At 47.3% G+C, this 25379-nt stretch overlaps 2 protein-coding genes across 5 annotated transcripts in view; one reads left to right on the top strand and one right to left on the bottom strand.

The window, feature by feature from the left end:
* Window positions 1-20611, top strand: part of LOC121451550 (beta-galactosidase-1-like protein 2) — a 41590-nt gene extending 20979 nt beyond the window's left edge. The window contains exons 6-19 of one of the 2 annotated variants that reach the window (XM_041657184.1): window positions 651-743; window positions 3691-3772; window positions 8149-8219; window positions 11150-11234; window positions 12373-12510; window positions 12963-13043; window positions 13756-13862; window positions 14642-14782; window positions 15061-15132; window positions 15371-15449; window positions 17144-17231; window positions 17568-17679; window positions 18089-18205; window positions 18476-20337. In XM_041657184.1, the coding sequence (XP_041513118.1) occupies window positions 651-743; window positions 3691-3772; window positions 8149-8219; window positions 11150-11234; window positions 12373-12510; window positions 12963-13043; window positions 13756-13862; window positions 14642-14782; window positions 15061-15132; window positions 15371-15449; window positions 17144-17231; window positions 17568-17679; window positions 18089-18205; window positions 18476-18562 (1353 nt within the window). In that variant the 3' untranslated portion in view covers window positions 18563-20337. Of the gene's footprint in view, window positions 1-650; window positions 744-3690; window positions 3773-8148; window positions 8220-11149; window positions 11235-12372; window positions 12511-12962; window positions 13044-13755; window positions 13863-14641; window positions 14783-15060; window positions 15133-15370; window positions 15450-17143; window positions 17232-17567; window positions 17680-18088; window positions 18206-18475; window positions 20338-20576 lie in introns of those variants that run through there. The other variant, XM_041657185.1, reaches the window with a different exon arrangement.
* The window catches only part of B3gat1 (beta-1,3-glucuronyltransferase 1), a 35622-nt gene continuing 23540 nt past the window's right edge, over window positions 13298-25379 (bottom strand). For 2 of the 3 annotated variants that reach the window (XM_041657187.1, XM_041657186.1), the window contains one exon: window positions 20329-24096. The gene's annotated coding sequence lies outside the window, so the exon portion shown is untranslated. Of the gene's footprint in view, window positions 13985-20328; window positions 24097-25379 lie in introns of those variants that run through there. The other variant, XM_041657188.1, reaches the window with a different exon arrangement.

Genomic DNA, 25379 nt, shown 5'->3' with positions numbered 1-25379 from the left:
ATTTTTTCTTTTCTTTCCCTAAGGTAGACAACTTCAAATAATCATTTCAAGTTCATTTATTGTTTACTTTGTCTAGTAAATCTTCTCTCTCTCTCTGTGTGTGTACATGCTTTTTAGGTTTTTCTGCAGTTTTTTCCATTTATTTATTCTTTTACAGTTTCATATATGAAATATTATCACACATATGTATATGTTCTTTGATCAAAGCCCTCCTTTTCCTTCCTTTTCTGGTTTATGGTTCGTAGCATCCAAACTAGGGCGTAGCACATGCTAGCAAAGTGTTCTTCCACTGGATTATGTTCCCTTGTGTGTGTGTGTGTGTGTGTGTGTGTGTGTGTGTGTGTGCCTCGAGGCTTTTTGGTTGAACATTAGACATTGAAAAAACAATTATCTTTCCTTGTCTCTGCACATGGTCAGGGAAAACCTTCACTAACTAATGGCATTTTGAACTTAGAAAATCAGCACAGAATGAAGATACATAGTCTCTTATATTACCTGGACATATACATAGTCTCTTATATTACCTGGATATATGTTCTATCCATGCCCAAACCCTGATTTCCTTTGCATGTCATTGTGATGGATTTAAATTTAAATATTATGGTTCCCACAACCCATTTAGCTTTTAATTGTTTATCTCTTTGCCCTAGTATAAGTACGGGGGACCCATCATTGCTGTGCAAGTGGAGAATGAATATGGTTCCTATAACAAAGACCGTGCATACATGCCTTACATCAAGAAGGTAAGGGCCATTTAATTCATTTCTTTACGCTCCTTCCCTGGAATATATTACAGACTGTGACATGTTGCCCTAACACTTTCCTGAAATTAATATACCATGCCTCCAGCACCACCTTATTAATTAGTGAATTTTTTCCAGTGTTCATTTCTACAGAGTTATCACTTATTCACCCTTTGTTGATTGAGTTTAGTGTGATATGTTTAGTGCTCTTATAGCATTGTTTGTTGTTTTGCTCTTTTGGCTTTTTTGAAAGACCTGCCACCCAGCTTTCAAATAAACCACACATAGAGCCTTTTTCTTAGTTATGAATGCCTGGCTGTAGCTTGGGTTGTTTTTTTGTCAGCTTTTCCTGACTTAAATTATCCCTACTACCTTTGCCAATAGACTTTTATTTTTCTTTATTTCTGTATACCTTTCTTTACTTCTTTCTCTGTGGCTTGCTGTGTAGTTGGGTGGCTGTCCCCTGCTGCCCCCTCTCCTTGTTCTCTTGATCCTAGTTCTCTCATTCTAGGTTCTTGGTTCTCCTTCTCGTTATACTTTCTGCCTGCTATCCCCGCCTATCCTTGCTCTTGTCTTGCTATTGGCCGTTCATCTGTTTATTAAAACCATCAGGTGTTTTAGACAGGCACAGGAACACAGCTTCACAGAGCAGCGTAAACTACAGTCACATACCTGAAAATAATATTTCCCAACAATATAGTGTCCCAGGGGCTAAGAATAAAGGAATTTCCTTAATTAAGGGGAGGCCATGAAAGTTGTGTGGAGTGTCTCCCTCATCCTAGCATAAAGCCATATAGGTGGTTGTGCATGGATTTTATTGAGGGAATGTAAAGTCCCTGACTAGCTACATGCCATGCTCATCCTGAGGACCTTTGGACAGTGCTCAGGCATCTGATTCTAGAGTGACAGTGCAGGTGAGAACTGCCAGTTCACATGGCATGCCAGAGAAGGATGGCAGGGGGACAACAAAGAGAGGCCGACATCCAGATCTGGTTTCTCTCCCTTGGTTGCCGAGGCTTTAAACGAATGCCTCAGTTTCCCTAAGTTTCCTTTTATCTTTTACAAAGTGAGGTTAAAAAGAGCGCCTGCCTCTTTCATGTTATGTGATGTCAAGTGACCTGGTACACAGGAAGTTGTCAGTAAGCGACTTGGATAGCGTCGTTGGCATTTCTTTCAGTGCACTCTGGAGGGCTGGCCATGATGTGAGCTCTCTGGGTCTGGCCGACTAAATACCGATGTTGTCACCCCCAGTTTCATTTTCCGTCTAGAAATCACTTCTGTTCTCACAGACTGGAGACTGACGCCCACATGCTGCAGAGTCTAGTCTCTGACTTCATGCCTCTTCCTTCTTACTTGAAGAGAGCTCTTAGTAGGATACAGGCTGTCTAGGAAGGGTGGGATTGCTCAAGCTGGAAAGGAGCAAGGGAAGCACTGTGCATACTCTAGACAGAGCACACATCTAGCTTCCTTGTCCTGGGTTACCTGGAAAAAAGCCTATTCTGGGCACAGACTCCAGAGCCTCTCTTGCTCTGGTCCTTTGTTAGTCTCCCCAGAGCATTGTCCATCTCCAGCAGTTGTTTACCAGTGATGCAGCTAAGGAAAGCCCTGAGGAGCATCAGGAGGAGAGACTAGCATCTTAGGGGACCTTGTCTGTACAGTCATACTTCCCTGATGCCCAGAGCTCCACCTGTTTGAGGCTCTTGGGAGGATTCTCCTTTGAACTGTGTGTAACTTCTCCTGGGGGTGTGGCAAGATGTGCATCCCACTGGCATTGAATGACCTTGGCCATGAGCCCCTCAACGTTCTGAGTTCTACTCTTATCATTTACAAAATGGGCACAAGAGTGTCTTTTCCTAAGGCTTCTGAGTGTGGGAGCTCTGTGCTTGGCATTTGACTGATACTTGGGAAATAGTTACTGGCCTTTAAAGGGTAAGGTTGGAAAATTAATGCCTATAAAATTAAGGGTGTAGAAAATGAAGTGTTCTGTGTCAGTGAGTAACTAGTTAGTACTTGAAGAAGGTTGGTCCGGGGATTTTAATAGACATTTCGCCAATATTCCTCATGGCTTAAATGTTCCAGCCCCTATCATCCTGAGAGTTGGAGCCCCTTCTACTATGTCTTTGCAGCACATGGGTCTGGCATTAGGGTTAGATGCTACCCCTCTGTTTCCATAAGAATGCAGCAGGGGAGATAATCATCTCTGAGGACTGTTGGAGTCCAAAGTTCCAGAGTGGAGTCTGTGTGGGTGGACATGTGTGTTTTGAGTTCAGCCCCGCCTCTCACATGACCTCTGTAACTGATCATACTTCCTTCAGCCCTTCTGACACTGTACTGTTCAGATGTTGGCTATGAAGAGTGCAGGAGACAGTCAAGTGCTTAGTGTCATGCCTAATGTTCTGATGTCAGCAGTTACTTTGTCCCCCAAGGACAGTTTCATTTATGCCCTCCAAGGGGATTGCTTCAAGTTCTGCTGAGCGTGGGCAGTATTCGATGGCCATGCCAGGAGGTATGGCTGAGTCATAGTAGCTCCTGCCACTGACCAAGCTCACACCAGCTCAAGAGTGGGGAAGAGACAGGCTTCTTGTTTGTGGTGTGGATGAAGGGGGAATAATAGTATTCCACTGGTGCCCTCCGCAGGTAGTTACCATGTGATAGCATGGCATCTAGCCTCAGGGAGCCTGCCTCTGAGTAAACTTATGTATCCCCAAACTGAGCAGACCTTCAGGAGCAATGGAGGCCTGCCAGAGCTCAGTGGCCCTGTCCTTGCCACACTCAGAAACCAAACACTTATTGGAACTTCACTGAATATTGTAAGCATAGACGACATGCAGAGACACGCGTTGCTAGATTTCTCTCTTTCTGTGGACTAACTCAACTTCAGCAGTGACCCTGTAGGAGCTCTGAGAGATGAGGACTGAGTTTAACTGGCCTTTTATCCCCCAAACAGGCCTTGGAAGACCGTGGCATTATAGAGATGCTCCTGACCTCAGACAACAAAGACGGCCTGCAAAAGGGAGTGGTTGACGGAGGTACCTGAAGGAGGCTGCCTGCCTCTGGGCGTGGTCTGAGATAAAAGCTGGAGTTTCCCTGGTGCCTGTGGTACACAGGGCTTGGTTCTCTGGGCTGCAGGGCCATCAGGCTCCACAGCAACTCCCATGGCCCCTTCCTCTTCTTTTTAGCAAGTGCCTTACCATAGATCTTCCAGATACCCAAGTACTTGGCCGGCTGTATCTGGTCATTGTTCTTGGCTAAGCACGTGGGGCGCTCAGCGTGCTACAGGTGGCTGCCCCCATTGACAGGTTTCCTTTTTATCAGAAAACTGCAGCTCCATTTCCCCACCATATCATCAAACCTTGCAGTTATTCTCAGCCCTCTCCTGCCCGGCACAGCAGCTGCTGGCGCATTCTTTTATCTGTACTTTCCTCCTCAGGTGTGTTTTGTCACCTCGGCTGTTGCCGCTCTTCCCACCTGCAATGCTGCAGTCCTTCACGGATCCCCTTCAAGCTTGTCTTAATGCAGCAGTTTGTGCCTACCTTAGAGAATGCAACCCATGGTCAGGCCTTTGAAAGTACACCCCTAGGGAAGTGAAGGCGGGAGGGTCGGCAGTTGGAGGCCAGCTTGGGCTACAGAGTGAGTTCCAGGCCAGCCAAGACTATGTATATTCCTAGACTCCATATTCTCTAACAGATAAGCTTACGACCCAGATCATCCTGCCTTCCCTCTTGAGCTCCAAGTGCTCCATAGAGAAGAAAGAGAAGCATGTACTCCGAGAATGGCTGCATGGGCTGCCAACACAGCAACCCCTGAACACCCCTCCCCCATCTTCCCTCTCACGGCCTTTCTCCACTACCTGCACCCACAGCCCCGACATGACCCTGACTGCACCCCAGCAGTACACCTCACATTCTCCACACACGTGGCTGCCTGAGCTGCTCTCCAGTGTGTATGCTCTTTCCCCGTCTGTTCTACCGTCCTGGCTCTGGTCTGTTTCTCACAGAGCGCTCTCAGTCTGGTGACTCTGCACACCTTCTGGGAATCTGCATGGCTCGCTTCCCTGGCAGTCTTTGCAATGAGGTTTTCTCTGAGCACCCTGTTAGACCGTGCACCCCATTCACAAGGCTCAGCCCACTCTGCCATTTTGCCTTTTAACCTTTGGAATAGCTGCCCTAACTTAGTTCTCTAAGCTCTGTGAGCTCTGTGACCTGGGGCTGTCTCATAGGGCCTGTGCTTGAACATGCGCTCACGCATGATTCATGCTGACAGAGGCTGCGTTTAACTCCTGTGGGCCCCGGTGCTGTGCAGTAGCGCCTCCTCCTGTCTGTTCTGTTCGTTTTGTATTTCCCTCTCTAGACTGACCTGTTTGTAGATGGTGACTTTTAACTTGACTTCCCTTCCACAGTACCTGGCATGGTTGCCTCTGGGAATGACTGCTGGGTAGATGGGGAGGAAAAGGCTCTTATCTACAGCAAGTACCTTGAAGGAAACAGTCATGCTCCTTGGTTCTAACAAAGATCAGTAGTGATTCCTGTTAGTTCCACAAGGTGGCACCATCCACTCATGTTTTCTAGCAAGGCCCATGTGATGGGGTTATGGGGTGTGAGACAGTCTATAAAAGGCCTTTGAAGGTGCTCTCTCTCCATTCCCACCCATCCTTCCCTGCAAGCTCCCACCCTTGGGCAACGGAGATCATTGCTGCCTGGAATAATTATTTTTAATTAAAAAAGTTAAAGCATTCATTCTTATGGCCTATAAGTAAAATAATAATATTTTAAAAAATTTATCAAGAAATACACCTTCTTCCTCATCTCATTCCCCAGAAACAACCATCTGAAACTGTACCTTTTTCTTTCGACTTTCACCTTGCCTTCCTGTTTCTATACAGCCCACACATGCAACTCCACATCTATTGACTTAGCATTCTGAAGCCGTCCTTCTGTTTCCGTGGATGGCTGGGCTTTCCTTGGTCTCACACACCTTCCCTTTCTCACTGGTGCAGTACAGGGCTCATAACATAAAAATAACAATAAAATTTATAACATTAAATCTTTGCTGCAGGTCTGCTGGTGGGCTTCCCTGCTCTGCAGCGTGGGAATCAGGTGGCGAGTCAGAGTGATTAGGTCTCTCCTTCAGTGGGGTCACCATGCCATTTGCTTTTTTTAATCTCAGATCTTCCTCTCTTTTCTTCCCTGCTCCCTCCCTCCCTCCCTCCCTCCCTCCTTCCCTCCCTCTCTTTCTCTGTTGTGGGATGCTGCTAGTTTGTTCCAGGTAGCCCAGACCTGAAATAATCACACAGAAACTATATTATTTGCAATACAGTTTAGCTTAAGTATATTTCTAGCTAGTTCTTACATCTTAGATTAACCCTTTTCTATTATTTTATATTTTACCACAAGGCTCATGGTTTACTGGCAAGGTTCCAGCTGGTGTCTGCTGAGGCTGCATGGCTTCTCTCTGACTCTGCCTACTCTCTCCTCCTCTATCTGCTTGCAATTCCTGCTTTTCCCTATTCTGTGCTGCAGTAGGCACCAAACAGATTCTTTATTAACTAATGGTATTCACAGGTATTCACAGCATACAGAGAGGAATCCCACGTCCTCTCTCTCTCTCTCTCTCTCTCTCTCTCTCTCTCTCTCTCTCTCTCTCACACACACACACACACACACACACACACACACACACACACACAGTTCAGGCTGTCCTCAAACTCATGATCCTTTTCCCCGGTCCTCTTGGGTGGGATTACAAGCATTTACTGCATGCACATTAGGCTCATCCTGACCTTTGTCCCCAAGCCTTGTCACTCCCCATCTCTCCTGGTAAATGTCTTCACAGAGACCTCCCTAGCTCCCATTCTTTGCCTCCTTTGTTTGTAACATTTTATTTGTTCCTTTCATTAGTTCTGCATGCCCTGACTTTCTGTTAGGATTGTACCCAGTTTTTGAGGAGAGATGAAGCTCTCAAGATGGGTAAAGGAAGTGAGCATTTTTCTTGTGGGGGTAAGGGTGCCATGGGGACTGTCACATCAGGAATATCAAATATCAGTGTTAGAGCTACTATAGAGGCCGTCTCTGGTTCTTACACAGATATTTGAGGAACAAATGTGAGGGATGCTTAGGAGCCCCTTGCTCAGGAATCCCCTTCAGTCCTCCCTTCTACTCCTCACCCCGTGCTCCCAGGGGATCGCTTCCTGAGAGTATGTCAACCCTGCTGAAGGCATGGATACTGGAGCAAAGGAGGCTTGACAGCAGGGCTGGGAGGATGCCTGTGGATGGAGAGGGTCCCATTCATGGTCCCATTCAAAGTGGAGGAAGGACTTACGTGATCTGGTGGATAGAAACAAACCCACCCTCCTAGGCTCCTCCATGGTTTTCACTTTCCCAGGCTTTTTTGGCACCTTGTGCTCACATCCCTTCTGCATTTGCTCCCTGCAACCTTTCCATCCCTGTCGTGAATGTGATGGCGTGTCACATGACCTGGCTGTGTGTGTGTGTGTTCAGCTAGCCCTGTGCATTGGGTTGACTTTGAGATTTTAAACAAGCTTCCCGAAAGGAATGGCTACCTTTAGACAGGGAGAGTTCTAGTTGGGGATCTTCCCCTGTGGGTTGCTAGAAGACAGTGACATCACAGGATAATGTCTTGGTGTGAAGGCTCCTGAGTTTGCATCCCTGCTCTGCTGCTCACAAATCGTCGACCACGAGGGAAGTTTCTGTACCTTCACAGCCTTAGCTTTGTTTTCTTTGCTGGTTACCATGGCCCGATCTCCTGAATGGTAACTGGAAGTGGCCAGTCTTTTAGTCACTCCGGATCCCATTCATCTGCAGCTGACCATTCAAGTGGACTGTAAGCGAGGGTCCCTGGAGTCAAGTTCTACAGCTGGCTGTGACTGTGGCAGGGCCATGGCCATCAGCTAGCAGTGGCACTTTGTCTTGAGTGTGCTTTTCACTTATGGGAAGCTGTATACAATACTGGTTGCATTTTAAAAATAAACACATCGTGGAATAGAGTAGACTGAATTCTTATCAAGAAATGAGACATGAGTCTTCATTAAGATCATTGCCCTTGGCGTACAAAGGCCTCACCATTGCACTTGGCATGCCGTGTAGAGCTCAGACTCTGGTCCCTATGGCAGTAGATCAGAGAGCCTTTACTCTGCCTGCAAACATTACAACCAGTAAAATCAGATGCTGAGTGTTGTGGCTCTGTTCTTGAGTGAATGGCGGAGTTTCCAAGAACACAGTATAGGCAAGTCTCTCGGCATCACGACAGCCAGCTTCTAATGGGAGGTGGGATCAGTATTTGCACTAGCTATATATTTTTTTTATGCTGGTGGATTGAAGATTTGGGTAATTCAAAAAGTCTTTGTGACTTCAAGACTATGCGTTTTCTTTCTCTGTTGCCTTCCCAGTGCTGGCCACCATCAACTTGCAGTCACAACAGGAGCTGAAGGAACTGAACAGTATTCTCTTATCTATACAGGTAGGTCTGGCGCAAGGGATGCTGGGGATCTTCTAACATGAGTGCAGGGATTCCGCATGTCTGCACCGCTCCTGGAGTTCTGCGATGGGGGACTCTTAGCTCTCCCAGCCTCTTGGCTCATGCCACATTGCCTGGGAGGGAAGCAGCTTAGAGGCTCTGCTCTAAAGTTTTGTGGTGTAAACTGATGCCATCCAAGTGTGCTGTGCTCTGTTGAGAAGGGCACCTTTTGAAGCTTTTGGCTTTTATGGATTCTGCAAGGCACAGCTTTGCTTTGAGGGATTGAGAGTGAAAAGAAGCCTCTCTGTCCCTACCTCAACCTTCAGATCCTCATTAGCACTGGGAATGTTTCTGATATCCATAAGACAGGAGGCCTGGTTGATTCCAAGTTGAGATGAGAGAGAGGTCTCTGGGTGTGTTTCACCTTCTTCAGATTGATGTTTACACATAGCCCCATTCCAGTTGATGTCTCTGGTTTGTGTGTCTCTCCTAAACAGACAGATGTGATTGGGGCCAAGCTGTATCCCATGTGCAGAACAGAGAGCCCATTTCAGCCTGGCTTATGGAAGGATGTCAATGCTCCCAGCTTGCCCCCACCCACTGCATCTCCACCAGGGTCCTGGAGTGAAACTGCTAAGAGTGTATTGACATGGCTAGATGCCCATGGGGATCCTGAGCCAATGGGGTGGGCGTACTCGAGGTCCACTGAGTAGGTTGTTTGTTCCAGCTGTTGGCCTTTCGGAGTAGGGATGGTATCCTCAGGAACACTCACAAAGTCATAGTGACAGGTAGTACCTTGTAAGCTAACTATGGATGTTTGGTGTGACTACTCCTGCAGTATAGATGGTGGCCAGGAAGGGGCGGGAAGGATCTTAGGAGGAGGGCCAGTCTGGTCGCTGGTAGACTTCCCAGAGGGGAGGGAGAATGCAGGTACATGTTCAAGTGGAGCTCTTCCTTCTCATTTTCTTTCTCCCAGCATGTCTTAGGTCTTTCCTCTGTAGGGGTGCCTGGTCTGTCTTCCTTCATGACTGATTACAGGGCCTCTGTCTTTAAGAGTCTGTAATCTACATGGGAAGAGAGAATCCCGAGATGTTGTCTCCAAGTGGCGAAGCAGAGTTGCAGCTGAGTGCTGCCAAGGGAAGTACAGATTTCGGGAGCTGCTTAGGACCCATTTGACCACCTATTGTGGGACTTTGGACACATTGTTTGGCTCCTCTGTGTTTCTCTTTTTCTTTTATTTGAGTAGATACAATAAGAACCTTGACTTGAACAAGGTAATGTTTGAAAAGTACCTCACTTCTGGTAATGGAAGGAGTGTCTGTGTTGGTCCCTAGGAAACCTGCCATGCCAGTGCCATCGGGCTGGCTGTCCTATCAGCAGAATGGCACCGCTGAAGTACTTTCTTGTATAGTCCATGACATCTGCTGTTGCTTAAATAAAGGGCTTTGTCTAAAGGGCTTCATTGAATGGACACTAGAGACCCCAGTACTGGTTAACTCTGGGGTGTTCATTAGTCCTCGTGTGTATGCCCGGTGAGGAGGGTGATTTGTGATAGAGATTTTTTGAGTACTTCCTATATACGACAGGTTTATACACATCATTTGATCTGATTCTCCCAGTGAGCCTAGGTGCCAGCTACTGTTACTGCTACTGCTATTCATGGTCAAGCAAGGAGACAGAAAATGGATAAGGCACCCTGAAGACAGTCAGTTTAGGGTTGGTTGCACCATATTCTGCAATGAGACAGCTTGGTCCATTCTGTGCACTCACTCCCTCCCTGCACCAGAGAAGGCCATAAGCAAACAGATCCACAGTTGGCACTAAAGGTTGCTGGAATTTAGGACTTTGGCTGCTTTTCCCTTTGGGGTGACTGAAATGTATGCATAGTATGGCATATCTTGGGATGTAGACAGTTTGTAAAGAAAAGCAAAGCTACTCCTTGCTAAAAAAAAAAAAAAACAAAAAAAAACCTGTGGCTATGTTGGATTTTACTCAGGGATAAGTGGTGCCTTTTATACCGTGGACTATTAAGTATACCCCATCTCTCTGGAATATGTTCTATTCCTTTTTATGCAGTTTCAATTGTCAGGCCAGCCCATGAGAGAGGATACTTAATCAGCTGTCACTGAATAAATGAGGAATGCTTCCTGGCCCAGAGCATAAAATCTTAGCAAATGAGTCTTTTACACCTGCCTAGGTGTTTTCAGCTTTTGCAAACATGGTGGAACCAATCATAGTCCCCAGATGGTCTCCATATGCTTGGAGAAAGCAGATGTCACTTCAGTGTTCTGAAGTAACAATTAAGACTTGATCAGTATCCTAGGGGATGTATGGACCCAGATTGTTGCACCAAAGAGCTTGCACCATGAGTAGCAGCTCTGTCAAGATCTGATGCTCTGGTTTAGTTCTATAAACTGTTGTTCAAATCAGAATTAAAAGAAGACCCATCCTGAAGCCTGCTGACTTCCAAATACAGGGAAGCAGTAATTTTGGCTTGTCTGCATCCACAGTGTGGCTTTTGAATGTACTCATCCAGAATAGGACGTTCTTCTTCCCTGGTAGAAGGTAGGCAAATGTTGTCTTGAGCCATAATGAAATCCAACCAGTGTTGGAAAGGGCATCTAAGGTAGTTGGCAAATTCTGATGAAGTCTTACTTTGAGCATAGACTTGCATCTTCTTGCTAGCACCCATCATGCCCTCTCAAAATCACATTAAACATCAACTCTGGTAGCCACTTCTACATTATACCAGCAGGTGGTGAGGCCATGTGTGGTGAGTGAATGATCTTCATCTGTGCTGTGCACCTACAAGTCTCTCAGGCAAGGGGTAGATGGCCAGGGAGGACAAAGGTACTGGGGTTCCTTCTAAGAAGGGTGCCCCTCTCTCCCTTTGGACTAGCCAACCTTCCTAATTCTCATTTTGTGGTACCCAGGGGATTCAACCAAAGATGGTGATGGAGTACTGGACAGGGTGGTTTGACTCATGGGGTGGCTCCCACAATATCTTGGATTCCTCTGGTGAGTGCTTTATTTTGCCTGTATCTAGTATGTGTATTGACCCTGAGCAAGAATGTTTTCCATTCCTTGGCATTGTGTATGGAGTTGGAGGATGCTTGGATCATGGGATCATTTGTGTTCATACTCAGCTCTTGGTATTTCAGAGTCTTGACTTGAAATAACAGTAGGACTTTCATCATTGCTTTTCTGTGTTTTTGTAATTAGAAAAGTAGTATACTTATTACAAATATCTAAGAACTATAGGAAAGTTTAAGGAAGAAATAAAAGTCCTTGAGTATATACCAAGAATTTTGATGTATTTAACAAAATAGGCATCCTACAGTGTTTCTCCAGACAGAGCTAGAGACAGATTGATCAGATCTTCACACCCATCCACCCCCACCCACCCCCACATGCACACCATCCTATACTGCTGAATGTCGGAATACTTGGGGTAATTGGACATCACTCTCTTAAAGAATTTAAAGAGATCTGTTGTGTTGATGACTAAACCACCAGTTAGTGACCCAGTTCCTTACTGATGGTTACTTAGTTTTGGGATTCATTAATTGAATACTACTTACGTGAGCATCCTTGAACATCTAGTTTTGTATAGTTGGTCTATATTTCCATATGAAAACTGCTACATCAGTGCAGTTTTAATATATGTATTTACCACTCCCCTTCATAAAGTAGCCTACAGGTCATTATTAAATGAAAGTACTCATTTTCTGCAGATATATCAGTACTGAGTATTAAAACGGTTTTTTAAAAGTTTTTCCAGTTCACTATTGAGTTTGCATTTACTGTATATATCATACAAATATCTATTAATTGACCTTTTATTTTGTTGTCGGATACTCTCTTAGCATATCCTTGGCTCATTTCCTAGTTAAGAGAGGACTTAGGGATATAGTCAGGACTATTGTATAATGGGGACCCATCTTTTTTGCATTTCCTTGGGGCAGAGTAGCTACTGGGTAACATTCCGGCTGGTAGTGTAGAAACAGCCTACTGGCTACCTATTGTCCATGGAAAACTGAATGACCCAGTGATGAAATGGACCTGGAGAGAATTGGGATGTGAGGGAATTGGGATGTGGGGCTTCCCTTGTGCTCTGACCCATTCTAAACATCCCTCCTTTTTGTTCTCCTTGAAGAGGTCTTGCAAACAGTGTCTGCTATCATCAAAGCCGGCTCCTCCATCAACTTGTACATGTTCCACGGAGGCACAAATTTTGGCTTCATAAATGGAGCCATGCATTTTAATGACTACAAGGCTGATGTCACCAGCTATGGCAAGTATCCCAACTGGTTCTTCCTGTTCCTCCCCAGTGTTTATAGGATTGACGCTTTTGATGGAGAGTCCTTTAGAAAGAGTTTCTGTCTCCTTTCATGATTTTGGTTATATAATGTCCAGGGAAGATAGAGGCTTTGACTGACTATCACTTCAAAACTTCTAGAGTACCTGTGAACACCTTGCTTTGTTGAGGGAGCTCTTGGGGGACCAAGGGAAGGGAGGCAAATCTAGAGTGATAGGGGTAGGGATAGACTTCCCCCTTCTCAGGCCCTTGAGAAGGTTTGATGTTGGCCCCCCTACTTCATAATAAAGCTGCTTTTCTTCAAAATTGCTGGTTTGACAACTCTGTTCCCCCAACCCAGTTTCTCCTCCTTTCTTCTCGTTTTCTTCATCCCTTTGCACTGTTCTGGGGACAGGAGAGACTGTGAAAGGTCAATGACTGTTTTGCAGACTATGATGCTGTATTGACAGAGGCTGGAGATTATACTGCCAAATACACCAAGCTTCGAAACCTCTTTGGAACCTTCTCAGGTACAAACAGGCAGCAGTTTCAAACATCCACTTGGATCCATGCTCTTGCCCAGAGCTTTGGAGTTTCTGCCGTCTTGCTATCCTACCTCAACTCCAGTTGATCCATGGCTTTGTGGGAATCTAGTCTGTTTGGATGCTCACCTTCCTAGACCTGGATGGAAGGGGGAGGACCTTGGGTTTCCCACAGGGCAGGGAACCCTGACTGCTCTTTGGACTGGAAAGGGAAGCGGAGGGGGCCTGGGGGGGAGGGGGAAGGAAATAGAAGGAGGGGAGGAGGTGAAAATTTGTAATAATAATAATAATAAGAAGAAGAGAAGAATACTCAAAGCTACTAGGAATGTAGCTCAGTAGAACTATTGCCCAGCTTGTGTAAGGCCCTGTGTTGCACCCTGAGCACTGCCAAAAACAAACAAACAAACAAACAAAAAACAAGCAAACATTCTAGACAAAGAAAGTTTGAGAGACTATTTTCACCATGGTGTGCCCCTTGTATTTGACAAATACTAGGCCTATTTATGACATATGAAGACATGAGGAAACCCTGCCCTTGTCGACGCCTTGTGTTCTAGAGTAGTTCCAGCCCTGAATAGGGCCAGTGGTTAATTTTGCTGTCAAAATGAAAGGAGTGCATTGAGCTGTGGCTATGAGGCTGGAGGAGACAATGAGGATTGAGTCTTTAAGGGAGGGCCATGGGCCATGGTTTCTGTTGCAGGTATCCCTCCACCTCCTCCACCTGAACTTACTCTTAAGATGATCTATGAGCCAATGAGGCCATCTTTCTACCTCTCACTGTGGGATGCTATCCTGCTCTTGGATGACGTAAGTGCTGCAGGCTGGGCATCAGGGATAGTTATCAAGAAGATAGGACCAGGTCCTTTCCAAGTGGGGTTCCAGGATGAGCAAAGCCACTCTGGCATTGAGGTCTCTTCGCAACCAGGGACCTGAGCAAAGAGAATACAGTGGTGCTGGAGTAGGAATTGGGAAGGAAGAGAAAAGGTTGAACTTGTTGCCCCCTTCTTTAGCCTCTGGGTAGGCCTATGTCACGAATAGAACGAGGAGTGGAGGAAAGGATGATTCTTCCCCCAGGAGAAGGAAGAGGGCACCTGCAGTAGTTCATTCTTTTTTTTTTTTTTAGTAAAAACTATTTATTCCAAAACAAAACAAGTAAACAAAAACCTCTTGCCAAGTAGTTGACATGAAGAAGTGTTTCAATAGTGGTCTGTTTGGGGCAGGACAGAAACCAAAGTCCTCCTCAGGCTGACACTTTGCAGCCACCTCCTCCCTCCTGTTTGGAGACCACGGCAGCAGCAATGATTCCCCTGGCACCTTCAAGTAGTTCATTCTTTTGTGATGCAGAAATGATAGTGGCTTTAGGATTCTAGTAGATTACAGGACTCTAGTGTGATCTGCCTTTTCCTGCTGACCTTATTTCTGTGACTCTAATATTAGAGCCATGAGTTTAAGCTAGTAAGAAGATGGAACAGAGAAAAGAGGTTAGAGAAACCTTGCATCCTGTCCCTGGTGTTCTTGCTGCCTATGTGAAGACTTTGACTTAGGAGCAGCCTGGCTCCTGTGCCTTCTTGTGTCTTGTTATGTAGCCAGTCCAGTCTGAGACTCCCATCAACATGGAGAACCTGCCAGTAAACAACGGTAATGGGCAGGCCTTTGGGTACATCCTGTACGAGACCACCATCTTTTCATCTGGAGTCCTCAGTGGCCTTGTGTGTGACAGGGGGCAGGTAGGAGCATCTCCTCTGAATTCCCAGCACTTTGTAGTGATAAAGCATGGCAATACGTACCTTATCCTCTGCCTTCAGAACCAGCTGTTGCCAGTGGTTGTCTCTCTCCACTAGCTACAGATCACACAGTCCTTCCCTCATAACTGTGGTGCTCACTTCCCTCCATACCCATCCAGCACCTTCATAAATCCCCACAATGGCACTTGTTGTATTGTTTTGCAGAGGCTCCTCGTTTCTCCCTCCTGTTGATCATGACTTTCATCTACTTACTTTGGCAGGTCTTTTTGAACAGGGTATCCATAGGATTCTTGGACTATAAAACAACGAAGATTACTATCCCTTTGACCCAGGTTTGTTATTCCAGGGAGCTGGGTGATGGCTAGCAAACTCAGTAGGAGTCAAAGAGGAAGACCAGGAAGCCAGGAAGCTCCTTAATTAAGAACTGGAAAGAGAAGGGCACATCTAGCTTTCTGACCAGTTGGAGCTCTCACTCCCATTCTCAGAGCATAGAGAATAATAGGGACACAGAGATCCCCAAGTATAGCTAGGCTATCAGGCAGTGATAACTGGTTACTGTGTTCCTGACAGGGTCACACCATGCTGAGGATCTTGGTGGAAAATCGTGGGCGAGTCAACTATGGGGATAATATTGACACTCAGCGAAAAGGTGGGTTCTACTATAGACCAGGAGCAAAGCTATCGTCACTCCTCAGGCTTGTCTATGTGTTCGCCATGGAGCACATCACCAGGCCATTGGGCCCCTTTTAGGGAGGTGGTTTGTGGAGGCCTAATGCAGGGAGGTGGACTGAGGATGCCACTGCAACACAGGTGGCTTGTGGAGGTTTTTTGAAGGGAGATGGTGCCTGCTTTACCTGCATGCAAGTCCTGGTTAATGCATCAGGAGGATTTGGCCACTTTCTCTTTAGTGCTTCATAACTGGATAGTTCGTGTACCCCTGGAAGAGGCTCCATAAGCCATGAGCTGGCCTCTCAGTCTTTGTACTGAAATCTGCTTTGGTGGACGTGGCCTCTCTGTTTGCAAGGCTGTAGGTAAGGAGCAAGGAATGGGAGTATCCTGGAGTCCATGAAAGAATATAATATACCTACATTCCTGGGTCTTCACACTGGATTTCTGTTCTCATTTCTCTCAGGAACACTCATAGGCAATGCTCTGGGCTCAGGGGGAAGCTAGACACACAATGAACACACTGCAGTTTGCTTTCAGGCCCCTCCATGAGTATCCCTCCTGGACACTTGCCCATGTCCCTGGCTTTCTGAATCATTAGACCTTTAGTCCCTTTCTTTTCCCTGTCTGTTTATATGGGAGTAGTTTCCAGTGCAGTTTATAGAGGGAACTAAGTTAAAGTAAGATCTTCCTATGACGAGGAGTTGAGGAAATTCCATTTCTCTTCCTCCATCTGTGTTTGTGATGGAGGAAGCTTTCACCTCTCTTTCCTGGTTAGAGAATGCACATGTCCAAAAAGTGATTTGGCCTCAGCCCTTGGAGCTTCCTCTCCAGAAGAGCCTCAGATTCATTATTATAGTCCCATCTAGCACTATCCACATACCAAAGTAGCAGCATCTAGGCCGCCATCCTAGACCCACAACTGTTTTCAGTATTTCTCCCCAGGCCTTAGCACCTTGCTTAGTCTTCCTTCTCTAGAGCCATCTTACCTCTTTGGTTGTTCTGGAGTTAGGAAGACCTGTCAGACTGTCCAGTCTTTATTTCCCTGGGGTTTTAATTGAGTGTGCCCCGATCATCTGTAGAATCCCGCCCTCTTGCCCTCTTGGCCAGTTCAGTGTTTGCAGATCACAGACCTTCCCTGTGCTCACACTCTAGTCCCTGCTGTGGAGCCTGCTCCGGGACCAGCTGTCTCCACCATTCAAGTGCTGAGCAGCCGTCCTTCCCGTATGCAGGTGCTTACTGCTGGACACCGCTGTGATTTTATCATATCTTCACCATTTAAATGTCTTTAATCTTAGGTTGTGTGGAGAGTTCTGGCTGATTGACCAGGTCTTCTACGCTGAGACTCTCATGATCCACAAAATTAGGCTCTTTGTTACCATTTAGTCACATCAGAAGCCAGATGTCACACCCTGACACCTCAGCTTTGTCTCTGTCCTTGGGTGCCCTGCTCTTTATGTCAGATCCAGGGCTTGACAAACAGTGGTCTTGCTTATTGCCACTTTTAGACATCTCAAGAGAGGCTTTAGTTCAAGTGTAAAGTTCCTTAGGCAGCATCTGCTTTAGGAAAATCCTTGTTTCATCATTCCTAGATTGTCTGCACATGCCCTGACTGCAGCTTTGCCACCTGTCTCCTGACTGGGGGCTTGCTCATCTTTCTTTGCCCACTCTCTCCAGGTTTAATTGGAAATCTTTATCTGGATAATAATCCTCTGAAAAACTTCAAAATCTACAGCCTGGATATGACAAAGTCGTTCTTGCAGAGGTGGGTACCTGAGAGTTGGGTATATGAGGTCATAGCTAATATGTAGCAAGAGCCAGGAGTGCCTTGGTCTCCCTGTCTGGATTCTGCAGAGTTACAAACAGACCCAAAGGGCAAAGTGACATACCTAACGTGAGGGGTAGGGACCAGCTAAAACCTATGTTTCCAGACTGGGAAACGCCCATCCTGCTATCTTACTGCCATCCTATGACCTGGTTGGCAGGCATGTGACTTCTGGCCTTGCTGGGGGGAGGGATGTGCTTTAGGAATTAGATGAAAGTCTGGGAGCAGATGTGAGATGGTCCTTCCCTCCTTTCCCTGCTTACATCCTGTTCTTAGGCTCATCATGGACAAGTGGAGTTTCATTCCCAAAGAGCCCAGCTTTCCTGCTTTCTTCCTGGGCGCCTTGTCAGTGGGCATTTACCCCTCTGACACATTTCTGAAGCTAGAGGTTTGTAGGACCCCTTTCCTTCCCTGTCCTCCCATTTTCTTGGGGCTCTGAGCCCAGTTGGCTTCAGTGGAGTGCTCTGTGACAGCTGTGCCTAGAGACCTCCTTGTCTGTCTGTGTTGCCCCATGTGATAGGAACCCTGCAACTTCTCTGTGGCAGAGGGGTGGGCTCAGAGCAGAAGCACCTGAGGTACTTCTCAGTGTGCGTTTAGGTTCCTCTGGACAGTCTGAGGTTGACTGCCCTGCCTGGAAGACTCATAGCAGTGGGGTGGGCTGACCTACATGGATATCAAATGTTGGTTCACTTTGGTCTTTCAGGAGCATGGTGGATTTCTCACTGCATCTGTTTCTGGTGTGACTTTCCCTTTGGGGCGTTTGTAGTAAATCAAGTCTTTCCCTATTTTTTTTCAAGGGCTGGGTGAAGGGGGTTGTTTTCGTCAATGATCAAAACCTTGGGCGCTACTGGAACATAGGACCTCAGGAGACGCTCTACCTCCCAGGTGTCTGGCTAGAGAAAGGACTCAACAAGGTGGGACTACTTCTAGGCTCACTCCCCTTTCCTTGGGACTCTCTTCCCATCCCTGTTCTTCTGCTACCCCTGAAAAGCCAGGTCACAGATAGGAAAGGGTGGGTATTCCGGCCAACTTGTTCTTCGGCTTTGCTTGGTGATGACTCTGCACTTACCGCTTCCTACCTCCTTCCATCCTCATCCCCACACCCTTCCGCCCATCCTGCTGTCTCATTGTGTTCTCATCCAGCTGTAGGGCAGACCTCATAGTTCAACCCTTGTTTCCCACAGGTCATCATCTTTGAGGAGACAATGGCAGGCTCCGTGGTACAGTCTACTGATACCCCCTACCTGGGCAGGAACCAGTATGTTAACTGAACAACAGTCCCAGCCTTCCTGCTGTGGTTGGCAACGTCCTTCCGTCCTCTGCTACAGGAGGGTCTTCATACCTAGCAACCTCAGGGAACAAAGGGCTATAGTCAACTCAATCCAAAATCCTAAACTTGAGGGGACTACAGAGAAGATGGGTAGCATTGTCTAGGATACCCTCATACTGAAATGGCTTCTCTCCTGGTTTTGTGGTTGAGTCCCTTTCTGCTCCCCTAATCTTTCTGGGGAGGCCATAGAGCTATCTCCGAGGGTGGAGTATGTAGTTGGAGCACCTTCAAAGAAGGTGCTAAAGCTGGGTGGGTACTGCCGTCTTCTGGAAGTGAAAGCCTCATCAGGCCAACCTGCAGGATACAGGAAGGCTTTTTAAACATCCTAGGAGGGCGTGGCCACATCCTGTAGTTCTGCTTTCTGCTCCTGAATTTCCACTGTTTGTAGAGCAAAGAGAAAGCATGTCTTACTTGAGTCAACTTGATTTATGTTTCAACTTTCCTCAGCTATTTCTGGGGTTCTGGAAGAAACATACATTGTTTTTCCTTTTCATTCTGTCTCTTATGACATTGAGCCAGTTGATAAGCTGAGCTTAAGAGAAATAGACATGTTCAGTACTTATCTTCCTAAGTTAAGAGAGCATTTGCTATTGTTCTGGGTGAGGAGGAGAGTCACCAAAGAGGGACAGCTTCACTAGGGGAGGAGCTGGGAATTTTGGCAGAAACCACTTCATATCCATGCTCTTTGAGAGGGAATGGCAGAAGGCTCAGCTAAGTGGCCCCAGGCAGCTAGCTGCTTCTGACCCCACAGAAGAATTTGGGGTTAGCTACAAGTCACAGGTCTAGCAGAGGCCTTGTTTCCTGCTCAGTAGATTCACTGAGCACACCTTCCTTTGACTGAAAAAGCAGCAAGGAGGAGGGAAAGCGGCCAGCGTCCGCCCTGTTGTCTCAGTCCAGATTGGAGACTCTTGTTCTAGGGATTGAGTGCAACTGCTTGCTTTGGGTTTGCCACCCTAAACTGCAATAAAGCAATAGATTTGAAACAAAGCTTCCTTGTGGGTGTCTCCAGCTCTTCAAGAAGGATCCAGACACTGATGATACTCAACTGGTGGATGGCACATGCCCTGGCTTCTTACCACTTTTCCTTATTTCAGTTTTCTTTGAAATGTCATTGTGTTAAGAACAGTCCAATCGCATGTTGGTGGATAAGAATAAGAACATTCTAGAAAGCCAAAACCACAATATATAACTTAGCCATAGGTGATGGTCTCTCTTCATAAATTATATTTGGTATGTACTACTCTAAGCTTGCTATCTTCAATAATAGTGAAAACCAAAGAACACACATCTGTGAGCACAGTGTCCCTAGAGAAGCCCAGGGAAGATGGATCAGGCAAGCGCAGGGTGAGCGAGAGGCTCACAGCCTGGCAGGCTGGATCCCTGAGTGTTGCTGAGAACAAGTTTGCAGTGGAGTCTGGTGTGCAGCAACTGAGCTATGAGCCCCGATAACTTTCTTGTGGGTGGTCGTGGAGCACAGCTCATGTGTCACTGGGTCTGAGAAATTGAGTTTGTTTTTATTCTCTCTCTCTCTCTCTCTCTCTCTCTCTCTCTCTCTCTCTCTCTCTCTTAGATGTGGTCATGTTATGTAGCCCAGGCTGGCCTTGAACTTTCAGTTCTCCTGCTGTAGCTTCCCAGGGACTGAGATGATAAGGTTGTCCCATCATGCCAACTCGAAGGGAGCTTTTTTAAAAAGTCCTTTATTTGTTTTTAAAGTTTTAAAATAAAATTATACGATGATTATTTGTTTGCTGTGTGTGTGGGTTAGGTGTATGACTGCCACGGGATATGAGCAATCAGAGGACAGCCTCCTTGTGGGTTGTCAGGGTTGAGAGCAAGTGTCTTTACCCACCAAGCCATCTTGCTGGCTCTTCAAAGGGGGCTTTTTAAAGTGCAGATTACAGATGATACTTGAAGAGCAAGTCAGACTAAGTCCCCAATTTTACCCATGCTTGCAGGTTCTTCCTGAGATGTCTTGGACTATCAAGTATCCAGATAAAGTGTAGATGAGTCCAGGACTTCTTGAGTAAAGCCAGAGCCAGAGAGCAGTGTTAAATTGTCACTTTAAAGGCCTTGCAATACATACGAGCTTGTTTCTACAAAGCTTCACTAAGCAGTGCTGTCCTTCTGTAAGGGCGCAAGGAATTCTGAGTTACAGTTTTATGCATACATGATCAGGTATGTATTGGACTTTCTGTAGAAATATTTTTCTCTGCTTCCCCAGCCTGTGCCGGCTGACCTTAACTCTCCAGACAGTTTATCCAGATCCTGTGTGCCATGAAACCCATCTCAGTCCCTGCAGAGCACCTCCCCTTAACTGACTTGCCCGGAGACTTTGCTCACCCATTATTTCTTTTGTCTACTCACTGTGTGGGGGTCATGCCTGTGGGATCTTGACACCAACACTTTCCGGTTTGGTTCCCATCCTCACTGCAAGTACGCGGAGAGCTGACCCTGACTATCTGTTGCACGTGCACTACAAGGTCAGAAGCAGAACTCCATTTTCCTCTCCTACACTCTGTCCTGTATCAACAAATGGAAACTCTGGCCTGTGGCCTGGGTCATCTTGGCTGCTGTCTCTTCATCCCACACCCAGCCCTTCTTAGGCATGTTTAGATGCAGCCACTCCCTCGACTCCAGAGCTCGTGCTCCCAACCCAGCCACCAGCATCTTGTTCCTGGCTTATCACAGGGGCTGCCTCCCCAGTCCCCTGCCTTGGCCCATTTATCCTTAGCACAGGAAACAAAGTGGCCCTCGAAGGTCAGCTCCATCAGGGGCTCCTAATTGCACTTAGAGTAGAAACCAACAGCTTTATCCTGGTCTCAGAGGCCAGCTGCTTCCAGGCTTTCTTTCTGACTTGCCAACCATGTCTTCCATGCCCCTGCTCCCACCCCTGGCCCCTGCCCAGTCAATTGCAGTCACGTTACTCTTTTTTTTCTCCTGAGCTATAGGTATGAGTGCACACAGTTGGGGGCGTTTCTCTCTTATCAGGATGCTCTGCCTCAGCTGCAGGTTGGCATGCTGCTGTTCTGCTCAAGGCCCCGTACCAGGGAGGTCTTTCTTACCATGCTTTAAGGAACTTCCGCCCGTCCCACTACTACCCTCCATCCTCTCCAGCAGTTCCGCCCTTCTTCCAGTGCCTCGCACCTGAAATGCTGCATGAGAGTCCTTGTCTGTGTCCTGGATTTGGTGGGTGAGCTCCATCATGCTGGATCCTGACTAGAAGAATGCCTATTCATAGCAGGCACCTGGGAACTATTTGTTGGCTGGCTAAATTAATAAATGAGACTAAAATAAGGCAAGGCTGAAGAGGATTACAACTGTTAAAAACCATATTTGACTTTTAATTTCGAAAACAAATTAAATAGAGTTAAATTAAAACAGACCAGATGGTGCGGCAGCTTGGGCTCCACCCTTAGACCAGCCTCTGCCTGTGGAGCTCCTAAACCCCTGGCTTGACTCCTCTGCGGTGGGGCTTTCCAGCAAGGGAGCAGGGAACAGCCTGGGTTTGGAGAACAAGTTGTCAACACGGACCCAGTTCTACTTGTAACAAACTCATTCTCAAAGGCTGCAGTCCACCGGGGTTGGAATTATAAATAAATACACATGCGGCTAAGAGAGGATATTAGGTGGAAACAACTGAACTAACATCTGCCAAAAATAATAATAACAATAATAAAACCCCAGTTTGTTTTTCGTTTTCAATTTCCTAAAAAGGAGCAGTGGGTTTTGGCTAAGAAGGCAGCCTCAGCAGCTGGTTTGACCTTGGCATTCACTATCAGTTTCTATGAATGGACAGCAGAGTGCCCAGACATAAATCCACTCATCGGATAGATGCCCTGTGCCTCTTTCCTCCCTCTCCCATGCCACCTATGGGATGCTAAGGGGTCAGTTTCCAAAGCAACATCCAAAGTAGAAGTGGTCGGAGGGAATATCCTGCAAGGTGGCTGTGGGATCTGTTCCTATCGGAGGTTTTCCTGAAGACTGTGGGAAGTTAAATCCATTTCAAAATGGGCAGTCAATGCTATTCTCGGAAGGTTAGATGTGTGAACTGAGTCCCATCCACTCAAGAGTGGGTTCTGAACGACTCTTAGGCCTGTCCTATGAGTTTTAATGGAGGGGGAGCTGTTAGCCGTTAAAAAATAAACACTTCTTCAGTGGGCTTGTGGTGCCCTTTCCTTTTCCCCACTTGGAGGAAAATTGTGCTTCCAACTTGTAGGAGCTGGAGCGAGATCACCACCAGAGGGCCGCGTCCAGCCAGAGCCAGCGGCCTCTCAGATGCTGAACCCCAGGCAGAGGCTTCTCCTGGGTGGGTGGGGACAACAGCCTGGGCATACTGTTTTCTCTGAGGTGGAGAGAGTAAGTGAGCAGGAGGCCAGGCTGGCTTTGCAAGCTTTCCCATTTTGTGTAAGATAGAGTGACTTCCAAAGCAGTGTGCGATCAAGTCTCCTTTTCTTCCAGTGTTCAGACAATCCTGCTCTTATCTCCAGATCCCCTGCTAATGCACCCCTCACAGGAGTCAGTGCAGGAAAGGGCTGCGGTTGCTGGGCCTCACACCTTCTCAGGAAAAGCTCCTCCTATTTATTACTGTTAACTCCAGTCCTGAGGTCTATGAGTCTCAGGTTCTGGGAAGAGGGCATTTTGTCCCCGGTCCAAGCCAGGCAAGGGGGCGTTGCAGCCCAGGGGTATTAGAGAGGCAGTGTGGACACTGGGGTCACATGGTTCTTAATCCAGATCAATTAATGACCTGTGCTGGCTCTAGGCCCACCACCTTGCCAATTCTGGCACAGGAGGCTTGAGGGATGTGGGAAGGGGCTTTGTTCTCCCACAGCCTGAGGTACAGGGGGAGCTGTAGGTAGGCCCAGGCTCCCCAGATGCAGGGCCGGGTGCCAGATGGGATCCAAGACAGCCTTATGCCCTGTAAACATGAACCAGAGAAGAGCCAGAGGTATTTGTGATTGGGGAGCAGCTCTGCGGAAGAGCAGGTGTGAAAGAGGAGTGTTGGGGCACCTTCATGCCCCGGGCTGCTCTCTGGTCTTCACAATGTCCTGGCTGGGCACATGCTGTGTAGTCATGCTGGGCCCAAGAGCAGAGAGCAATGGAGAACCATGCTGGACTCAACAGTGGGGTTTTTCTGACCTCCCTCATCTCCAGCATCACTCCAAGTCAGGGTCACCCGCTTACACAGCCCCATCAATGCAGGAGGCTTCCAAGGAGGTGTGCAGAGCCCGGGCTTTGCTGGCTGCTGGAATCCCCAGCCCTCGGGTCTCAAGCCCCTGGCCATGGTGATGGAGAGAACAACAGGTCTGGGATTCTGTGCTTAAATTTCTGTCTTTTATCCTGGCATCAAGCTGGGCTTTCTTGGAAGCCCTCAGAATAGACAAGAGGTGATGCTGTTCCTCTGGAGTCTGCCTCAGAGTGACTATCAGCCATGGGAGAGGATGGAAGGCCAAGATCAGGGTCTGAGAAGGAGATTTCCTGTGTGGGGAAAGTAGGAACAGCACGGGTGTCAGCCTGGGGCAAGGTGGAGCTGGAACAGCAAGTCGGACAGAATGCCCAATCCTGAGCCCCTAGTGGACCCCACAGAGCCTCTCTGGATTCCCTTTGGAGACTTGTTTGAAAAGCAAGTGATGGAGATTATTCCACTGACCCAGTGAGGGCAGGAGGTGAGATGAATCTCTGTACTGACACATTCTAAGAGGCGCTGCCAAGGACTTGAAGTTCAGGGATGATTCCCTGTAGTCACAAAGACATGGAGCCTGCAGATGTGCTGAGACAAAAATCAAGGTTGTGTCTGCTGTGAGCCCCATATCTGGGGCAGGGTCTGGTCAAGGTTGTGTCTGCTGTGAGCCCCCATATCTGGGGCAGGGTCTGGTCAAAGTTGTGTCTGCTGTGAGCCCCCAGATCTGGGGCAGGGTCTGGTCAAGGTTGTGTCTGCTGTGAGCCCCCATATCTGGGGCAGGGTCTGGTCAAGTTTGTGTCTGCTGTGAGCCCTCAGATCTGGGGCAGGGTCTGGTCAAGGTTGTGTCTGCTGTGAGCCCCCAGATCTGTGGCAGGGTCTCGTCAAGGTAGGAGTCTGCTGTGATCCCCCAGATCTGTGGCAGGGTCTGGTCAAGGTTGTGTCTGTTGTGAACCCCAGATCTGTGGCAGGGTCTGGTTAAGATTCTGTCTGATGTGGGTCCCCAGATCTGTGGCAGGGTCTGGTCAAGGTTGTGTCTGCTGTGAGCCCCCATATCTGTGGCAGAGTCTGGAGGAGTAAAAGTCCTGAAAGTGATGCCTCCAAAAGTCCAGAGCACAAAAAGCCCCTCAAAAGTACTTGGCCCGGTCAGTCACGTAACACAGATCTCTTGGGCTAATGTGTCACTTTAGGCTAGTCATTTAGCTTCTTTTCCGAACATCATTGTCACTTCTCAAGTGTAGGTAAATATGGTGGTGGTCTACCCCAATGGAATTTAAATAATCGAGATTAAGAATTCTTACATAGGGGTTGTTATGTGCTACAGACTAATTTCAGTGCCCTGGCAGCCCATTCTACATATAAGAAAAACCAGGAACAGAGAAATGACACCAGGCTGAAACAGGAAAGTGGTATCCTGGCAGTGGTGTGGGCTCCAGGATTCCTGCTCAGTGAGCTCCTTCACCTACTACTGAAAGCCATAGGACCACTGATGTGGTGTAGTGTGATCTCAGCACAGCTCTATACTGGAAGTAACCCATGAACCGGGTGAAAACATCCCCCACTGTGGACCATCATGGCCAGC

Source organism: Microtus oregoni, unplaced genomic scaffold, assembly GCF_018167655.1.
Source record: "Microtus oregoni isolate MIOR12 unplaced genomic scaffold, Mior012 000008F_ref0000371, whole genome shotgun sequence".
Lineage (NCBI taxonomy): Eukaryota > Metazoa > Chordata > Mammalia > Rodentia > Cricetidae > Microtus > Microtus oregoni.
Note: the sequence above shows the minus strand (reverse complement) of the source record. Positions and strands in the feature narration are given on the sequence as shown.